This window comes from Macrobrachium nipponense, chromosome 37 (assembly GCF_015104395.2).
Source record: "Macrobrachium nipponense isolate FS-2020 chromosome 37, ASM1510439v2, whole genome shotgun sequence".
In the NCBI taxonomy this organism is placed as follows: Eukaryota; Metazoa; Arthropoda; class Malacostraca; order Decapoda; family Palaemonidae; genus Macrobrachium; species Macrobrachium nipponense.
The window spans coordinates 28,053,059-28,063,058 of NC_061097.1; the positions used below are offsets into that span (position 1 = coordinate 28,053,059).

The following is a 10,000-nucleotide window of genomic DNA, read 5'->3' on the forward strand; positions in this document are numbered from 1 at the left end:
TTAAACTTTACTTTGTTTTCAAGTAACAGTAATTTTACCTGATGAATTTCACTTATAAATTGTAAATTTAATAATAAATTTTTGTATTTAAAATTTTTATGAGTATTTCATTTCAAACCAGTATATTTAATTATGATTATATTTATGTTAGGTAGAAACATAGAGTGGTAATTGATTTGCTTTCCTTCAATTTATTTGAAGTTACTTAGAACCAGGGAAGTACTTAGAATTCTGAAATCAGGGAAATACTTAGAGTTTTAAAGTTGTTGATGGAGTGATGCCCTTTGATTAATTTAATTACTTACAAGATTACCTCACACCTGTTTTGATGAACTTAGTCTGATTTTCTGCAATACTGGTAAGTGTTAAGGGATCACTGTTGCCTTTAGAGTATTCAGTCGTTTAAACGTGTTATGAGGGTTCAGGTGTCTGGCTTTTGGTGAGGTAATATTTGATGCAAGGTAACCAGATACTTGGCACTTCGTAACAATATATATATATATATATATATATATATATATATATATATATATATATATATATATATATCTAGTAGATAATATAAAAATTAATACAGAGATATATATATATATATATATATATATATATATATATATATATGATATATACAGATATATATATATATATGTATATATTATATATATAATAGATATATATATATATATATATATATATCTATATATAATAGTATATAGAGATATATATATATATATAATTAATAGATATATAATCTATAGATATACTAGATTATATAGATATACATATATATATTATTATATATATCATATGAATAATTATATAGAGATATTATAATATATATATCGATATAATAATCTATATCATCTATAGATATATTATTCGATATATGAGAGATATATATAAGAGAATATATTATTATTTATACTATAGATCTAATACGACAGATATTATATATAATATAGATATATAGAGAGAGATCATATTATAGATAATAGAATATATATAGATATAATATATATATATTATATAATTAATATATATATATATATTATAATTATATATAATAATATATATAATATATTATTAATTATAGGCTAAAGTCAGAGATTTAGGTGTCATTAGCATTACATCATTACCCAACATTTTAGGAATTTTTCTCAATTACTAACAGGTGCCTGTCCATTTTCCTTAGCAGTAAGAGGCAATATAATCCATTGAAAGTTTCTGAAGGTAACAGACCTTCGTGGAGCATAACTCACGTTTTGCAGGATGGTCTTATCATCCTTGACAGACGTTGGGGGCTCAAAATGGAGGAAGACGAGTCGGGCCATTCCTCCTAAAACTACTTTTTTGACCACAGTGGGAACCTCCAGCCCTCTGATTCCCCGGTGGTGTATGTTCAGCGTCAGCACTGACAGCCCAGAGGCGAAGCTGACGAGGCAGATTGTAACGCCGTAGTACATACCTGAGGGAGAAAAGGGTTTGGTAAATACTGCACCAAGCAGGGTTATAGAAACGTTTATTTATGCACAGAGCTACATCATGGTTCCCCTCTAATTTACTTATTTATGTTCAAAGTCCCATTATGATTCCCCTGGAAGTTATATATGTTCAGAGTTCCAACGTGGTTCCCCTCTAAGTTACTAATTTATGTTCAGATTTACAACATGGTTCCGCTGGAAGTGACCTATTTATGTTCAGAGTTCCAACATGGTTCCCCCTGGAAGTGACCTATTTATGTTCAGAGTTCCAACATAGTTTCCCTGGAAGTGACCTATTTATGTTCAGAGTCCCAACGTGGTTCCCCTGGAGGTTAACCTATTTATGTTCAGAGTTCCAGGTGGTTCCACTGGAAGTTAAAAGCAATTTGAGGTGTAAATCAACTACACTCATATGATTTCAAAAATTAATAGTGATTCTAAAATAGCCAACGTATTATTAGGCATGCTATTATGATCTGATGAATAATTTCAAAGCCGATTATAAGCGAGTGATAATTGCGTATAACTCATGCCACCCACCTTCCTTATAATTGCCTAACAGTTGCGGTTGTATATTGGTTAAACGAGTAATAAATCTCTCCGTTGGACTTAGTGTATTGTTTATATCATACATCATTATTCTGTGATTTTATTACATTTCGGAGCATATTATTAAACAGGGTTGGCAGTGATTAAATCAAACCGATTTAATCAAGTGATTAAATGATTTAATCAAGTGATTAAATCATTAATTTTTTCAATAAAAATATTTTTTTTTAGATTTTTCATTTTTTTTATTTTTTTATTTGAAAGCAAACAAATTGAAAAAATATGGTTTGGAGGTTATTTCAAACTTAAAAGCATAACTGCAGCATGTATTTAAAAAAATTGCAAGTACATACTTTAGACCAGAACTGGAAACCTATAAGATAAGTCAATAGTAATTATGTCATAAAATACATTTTGAGGAATAAAGTATGGAAAAAACATCTAACAAAAAAAGAAACACAAATAAAAAATCAATTAAATAAAAAAAAATCAAATAAATCACTGATTTTGTTTTTAGATTTTTTATTTTAAAAAAAGTAAAAAAAAAAGAATCACTAACCCTGTTATTAAAAGAATCTCATGTTGACTTTCCAGTTAAAATGTCCATAAAACAAGCTATCACAAAAATAACCGTGTTTTGATAAGTACTTCATTCCTGATTGCTGCGGAAGTGGACAGGTTTAGTGGAACAAGTGTGGATTATACCCCCCCCCCCTTTTTTTTAATTCCTTCCCGTTGTAAAGCGCTTATACGCTACGTAAAATTTGCAAATTTTTGAAGTTTCAATTTGTCCCATTCCTTTCAAATATCGCAGAGTTCGAAAATAGCCAACTGCCAATTGACCCCCGTTACCCGGAACCTTTGTTCTCTGTGATTCTTGCGCCCTTGCAAATCCAGCCAAATTGGGTCGTAATGTTCAGCGACCTTTTCATGACCTATTGCACCAGAGGTCATTATATCTGTTGCAGGCGGCAATAATTTATCCGTATTACAATCACATTCTAGTGTATTGCAATATTACCTTCATTTGCGGAATTAGCAGCTCATAATATTATTTCTTATCCAGTTTGAAGGAATATGTAAAATGAGATGAATAATAAACAAGTTAAAAATGCGCTGAAGTTTCTGCTACGCAATCGAGTTTTCTGTACAAAGTCTAATGCTATATAAAGCTATCAGCTACGACCAGTAGTGTTTCAATTGCTCCCCAGATGCTAAGTTTAACCTTAATTAAAATAAGTCTACCTAGGCTAGAGGGTTGTAATTTGGTGTGTTTGATGTTTGGAGGGCGGATGATCAACGTACCAATTTGCAGCCCTCTAGCCTCAGTAGTTTTTAAGATCTGAGGGCCGATAGGAAAAGCGCAGACGGACAGACAAAGACGCCGCAATAATTTACGTTTACTGAAAACTAAAAATAAAAACAGTAATGTTTGATCAAGCAGATGAGAGGCTGGAAAACTTGGATTGAGAAGCGCCAAGCAAAGTCAGACTCAAGGGAGTAATTAGCATGAGATTTATGAAAACTGATGGAACTCCTATGATAAAAAAAATTGAGAGAGAGTTTTCAGGCACAATACTTCCAGAGACAGAGGAAATAGTTGAAGAGGAATTACGAAAAAAGGAAAAAAAAAATACTTAGGCAATAGTCTTCTAAATCTCCAACACACGTCATTGGAAACTACTCATTATGAATGAGGGATTAACATTGAATATCATAAAACTTTATTGTCATATTTATATTTAATGTTAAATTCAGGAATATTTTTTCCCTTTGGTATAGCTCATTAGAGATTTGCGTCATAATAGCCTTCTCAACTGCTTTGAAGTATTTTTATTCTGACTCGTATAATTAAATTGGCTTCATTTCGAAATGTAAAAAGCCTTGTTATTTATCCTGACTTCTTTGCCTGGAGTTCGGTTTCGCCGAGACAAAAATAGGCAGCAACACGAAAAATAGACTAATCGCGCCTAATTCTCTGTGTCTGTATTGAATTTCTTTTACGACTTCCTCTTATTCCTCTTATTCCTCTTCTCCTACCTACGCCGTTTACCTGCAGCCCTGTCCTGCTTACCGCTCACGAAGTAAACAAAAATTCGTAGTTAGTTTCTGTGTGTGTGTGTTTTTTTTTTTTTTTTTTTTTTTTTATCAATTTGTTCTAGTGTGAAAAATCATGGGCAGAACTTTGAATTGGCAGCAGCCTGATCTATTGGGGACAGAGCTCTTTCATTTCTCCTCACCTCTAAGGTTTTTTTTTTTTTTTTATTCGAATATCACCTGACATTAATAATTAAATTCGAGCTACATATTTGCGTCGAGTATTCAATTTTCGAAAAGTGAGATAAGAATACTGTAAATTGCTTGAGGGACTGATATCCTATAGCGTTTGTTGTATTGGCTTTAGTTTGATGTACATTATGAATAATGTTCATTTGTTACCACTTTACTTCTAATTACGAATCTGCATTAAGGTAGTTGTCTTGCCGTAGAACAAAAGTGTATCATCTCCGCAGGGGGTTAGTGCCTTCAGTGCACCGTCATTACTAATGGTTCTTTGCAACGTCCCTTCGACCCCTAGCTGTAACCTATTTAATTCCTTTTACAGTACCTCCATTTATATTATCTTTCTTCCATCTTGCTATCCACCCTCCCCAATCAACTATTTCGAAGTGCAACTACTTTAAGGTTTTGCTCCTGTTACACCTTCCACACCTTTTACTGCCAATTTCCTTTCCAGCGCTGAAAGACGTCATAGGTTCCAGACTGTATATTCCCTTCCATTCCAGAGTATATCGTAATCAGAAGAAGAAGCGATTGCTTAACCAAGCAGAGTTCATTTAGGCGTTTGTGCTATTTTTAGCAACCATTGCATCACCGAAGCCCTCACTTGAGACGCTGAACTGGAAGATCAGGTAATTGCTTCAAACGGCCGTTTCGAGTATCTTGGAAGTGGATGGAATGAGAAAGTTTCCCTTTTACCGTCTAGTTATTTGTCTTCGGAGAATTTCATCTCTCGTTGAATTATTTATCGTTTAGGCCGATATGAACAGCTTTGACAATTATTGATAGACAAGTTATGTGTACAGTGAAATTAATCTTTAAATTAAATTGCATTATCCAACAACCCAATATTTACCACGTAACAATCTTTTTGTACCAACTGAATTATGCCAAAGATAATTTGATTAAGACTCGGAGGAAATGGTTCTTAGGTAACAGAGTAGTCGAAGTTCAGGGGCTTAGCCCCTTTCTCAAGTTGTCCAAGGAATCATCGGGGGCAAAGGGAGGTTGGGGGAGGGGGGCCCATTGGTGAGGGGAACGTCTTCCAGTTGGCAAGTGTTCGGGCTGCTCCAAAAGTTGGGACATGGGACACGTCACATTCTTGTCGACGGACGATCAGAAATAGGCGGTATTGTACTTTGAAATGAGACCAATAAAATCCTCTCTCTCTCTCTCTCTAATTCTCTCTCTCTCTCTCTCTCTCTCTCTCCACATCCAAAGGAGGCAGATAAACACACGTAAAATACACATGCGCAGATAAAATCCATTTGGTATGAAAGTTTAAAGATGGTATTCATCTTTGTTGGTACAGTGCATTGCTATCTCATTCCCTAATTTTTTTCTTACTAATCTTATCATTAAAAAGATGTCTTCAATCCAAGATATGGTTAACGGGCATTTGGGACCCTTGGGGGTTAAAGCTTTTGTAAATATTAGTAATTTACAAAGGGATCTTACACAAGGAGAAAGAAGATTCTAAACACGAGTGCGGAAAAATGTTGAAATACCATTGTAAATAAAAAAACTTTGGAAAATCGTTGGTCCCTTGAGACAGAGTACCTTTCATTGTGAAGTTTTCTTGTTACAACCATCTATCAAGTCTTTGCAAACAGTGGCACCCCTTCAAGTAGTAAAAAGGCTGTAGCGTGTATTTCTCTGAAATATGTTAACTCACGATATGAAATCAATGTTAAAAACAACTATATAGACAAAAGTATTTTCATCAAATAGTCGAGTGTTGATTACAAGTAAACGGAAACAGCCAAAATGCTTTAAACTAATGTGCACTTTTTTTTTTTTAAACAATCCAAGTTTTCTCCAATCACTTGGAAGGTGTGACATTCCCTTCTATATGGCCCATGTGGGTGTCATAAATCCTTTCAGCCCCTGGAAGATGCTCCTCAGAATCTAGAAAATATAAAATCTTGAGGGACAGTAGCAGGAAGGAGTCAAGATGAGCTGTTTTAATTTAAGACAAAAGTAAATTGGTCTTTTTCTCATAGATCACACAGGTGAGTGATGGCCATCCTGCCTCAAAGACTACTGCTTATAGGCGGTGTGCTACAAAGACTTCTTGCAATTTGATGAAAGCATTGTTTCGAAGCAATGATGATGACAGTATTGCAAAGAATTTTCTACACTTCGCCCCCAACAACATGGGAACTACAAGAAGGTATCTAAGTGGACCATATTTGTCCAGACACAAGAACATTGTTGTTTACCAAATGCATTCACAAGTGTGGGACCTTTTTTACCCGGTGATATTCACTTCTCCTAATGAGCTGATTCTGTTGCTAACAAAGATTAGGTTATAGAATATCAAACTGAGTTTTTCAACATCGCTCAGAACTGAAAAGGGAGCCTCAAACGTGCTTTCTAGAAGCCTCGAATCCCAACAACTCTGCAGGGGGATGTGAATGGTGGCCAAGAATGATACCCTTTCCAGTTCAACTAAATATTTTTTTGCCGCTTGAAGCTCTTACATGGAATGTTGGAAATTGCTACTTCTGTGCTGGAATTCCATACAATATCTCTGCATTTGTTTTGCTTGAGGATTTAATGTGTGTTAATGCGTCATGCGCATGCAAGAAAACAAATTTACTCACTATAATAGGGCGAAGCTTATTAATTAATTGATTTATTATTGCAAGGATTAGTCTAAGGCTTTCGTTTTAAAATCAGTAGAAAACGTGTGATAGAATATTTGTTTTTATAAATATATGAGGATCCTTGCTAAGTCTAGATAGGTCCTTTTGTTTCAGTATATTTCACCCTTCTTATTCCTCTTATTCTGTCTTCATTCTCTTCTCGTTCTTAGTTTATAGTACACTAATTTAAGTTCCTTTTTTCCCGTTGTTTTGTAATCCACATCCTATCGAGTTTCCTTCTATTCTTTCATCAGTTCTTGCCATTTTTACTGTTTTCATTCTTTATTTTAATCCAGGTCTGTCTATCCTTATTCCCTTTCTTATCATGCTTAACCTTTCATTGCACCCTACCCTGACGTAGTCCTGGTTATTTTAGGTAAATATTAAAGAACTATTCGTATTTCGTTTTGCCCTTTGAATTTATGTATATATATATATATATTATATATATATATATATATATATATATATATATATATATATATATATATATATGTATATATATATATATATATACACACATGCATATATATACATATAAAATATATATATTAAATATCTATCTATATCTATTTATATATTATTAATATATATATATATATGTATATTATATTATACACACATGCATAAAGAACATTAATTAAATATTATAGATATATATATTATCTATATATTATATATATATATATATATTATATATATATTATATTATCTATATATATTACACACATTCATATGTATATATATGCATATGTGTATATACATCATGTATCTATGTATGTGAAAGACAAGGACAACGCCGTACTCTATTCGTATACACGAGAAAATGAACTCGTGCTCCTGCAGTTAATTTTGCCATTACCCGCCAACCAACTTGAAAAAAAAAAAACACGAATTTTCAGAAAGAGAGAAGAGAACAATAGCGAGAGACTTACTTATGAGAGGCGTCTTCTCCGTCGGGGGGAGGCTCTCCCGGATCCTCATGAGAAAAACAGTCATAGATAAAAGGGACGAGATCCCCAGGGTCACCTTCTCCCCGGATTCGCTCGGAACGTAGAACACCAGCAGCGCTGAAATGCGAAGAGACATATAAAGAAATAATAAAAAAAAGAGAGGATGTCTACTACACCTGGATGTGGATGCCATGGGAGGCATTGAACAATTAAAGTATATACATAGTGTATAGTATGTTTTTGTGTGTGTATTTATACATGATGTGTAAACGGGAGAGATTACCAAGAGAGAGAGAATATTGATGTGAAGGAGAGTTTACCCACGTTGTGGTGGGCGGAGGGGGAGAGGGTGGGGGTAGTGCTTTGTCAAGGGACTCACAATTATATATATTAATATATATATTATATATATATATATATCTATATAATATATATATATATAATATACATATATATATATATATATATATATATATATAAATATATATATATTATATCTATATATATATATAAATATATATATATATATATATATTATATATATATATATATATATATATATATAAAATATATATTATATATATATATATATATATGTATATATATATATATCGATATATATGTGTGTGTGTGTGTGTGTGTGTCTGTGTGTGCACTACATATGTATGTATCTATATATATATATATATATATATATATATATATATATATATATATATATATAATATATATATATATCATATATTATGAAAGTAAAGGCCGTGACGGGCGAAAGAAAGAAGAAACGAGAAGCAAGGAATTGAAACGCTGCACGTTAAAGCAAGTTGCAGAAAGAACTTTATCGGAGCAGAATTTTTCTTTTCAGTCGGGGACGAGAACGGGATGTCAGACTTCCTTTTAGTACGAGAAAATGTCTTACTGCAGAGTGCAACGCTACAACGATTCCTAGCAGATAACAAAAGGAGAATGTCAACAGACGTAGGATTTATCAGCATGTAAAAGGATGAGAATGGCATTCAAGGGCAAACTGAGCGAAGAAGATGTTGTGTATAATAAGAACTTATATTGTAAATCTGAGCTGATATTTGTGGGGGTATAAGGATTAGTTTCTTAAGAGGGAATAAATGCAAGAGAAGGGTCAACTCGGAGATATGCGCCCAGAAGAAAATGCAAATGGAGAAACACTCTTGGGATAGAAAGAAGTCCTGTACCAGACGCCTGTGCGTTTTGAAGATTTATTGAATGTATTGGCCTTCAAGCAACGCTGATCTGTATGATGCAACGGGGCGGGTGTGAGGGGCGTTAGCATAAATCTGAGAATGCTGTCTGTGATTCATGATGCAAAATTGATAACTAAGAAGTTGAAGGAGGGGAAAGTCATTGATAGTTTGAGTGGTTTTAGAAGTTGTGAATGTGTGACTAGGTGGCCTGTCAAAATGTTCAGAGTAAATCTAGATTGAGGAAATGAGTGAGAGGAATAATTATGTTTGTAAGGTGAAAGGTGACGGAGGTGGCTGTAGTTATTATAATTATGGAATAAGATTATTTAGTATACGAGGAGAAAATAATATAATTTCATAACATAGATATATAAAATGCAGCGTGAAGGGGTGTTCAGGCAGTGTCAGATGATGTTTCGAGGGAGTGACAACAAATATTAGAACGGGTATATAATAGCCACTTGTTTGGTTCAAAAGTGGATCTGAACCAGTGCTTTTTTGTGTCTGAAATGAAGTTTAAGATTGTAGGTGAAGTGATTTCAGAAGTCACAGAAAGGACATCAGATGTTGCTGAAAGCTGCAAGGAAAGAAAAATGGGTTGGGTGGGGGTGGGGGGGGGGGGGGGGGGGGGTGGGGGAGGGCGTTTGGAAGATTTCCTGATGATACAGTTTTGATTGAAGATAGTGAAGAGAAGCTGCAGATAATAGGAAAGGAGTTTGTAGGTTTTGAATGAGACATTTAAAGGTAAATTTAAACAAAAGAAAGGTTATTAGCAAAAGAAGGTGATGGAAGATTGGGATGTGTTGATTTGTTTGGAGTAATGGAAATAGATGATGATAAGATCAAAGACTAGATGCCACAAAATAGGT

The 10,000-nt window shown here is 33.6% G+C and overlaps 1 protein-coding gene across 1 annotated transcript in view; it reads right to left on the bottom strand.

Moving 5' to 3' along the window:
- The window catches only part of LOC135209074 (neuronal acetylcholine receptor subunit alpha-7-like), a 40,375-nt gene that overhangs the window by 15,085 nt on the left and 15,290 nt on the right, over positions 1-10,000 (bottom strand). The window contains exons 5-6 of the mRNA XM_064241655.1: positions 7,894-8,028; positions 1,260-1,465 (exon numbers count right to left, since the gene is read on the bottom strand). Of these exons, the coding sequence (XP_064097725.1) occupies positions 1,260-1,465; positions 7,894-8,028 (341 nt within the window). The remainder of the gene's footprint in view (positions 1-1,259; positions 1,466-7,893; positions 8,029-10,000) is intronic.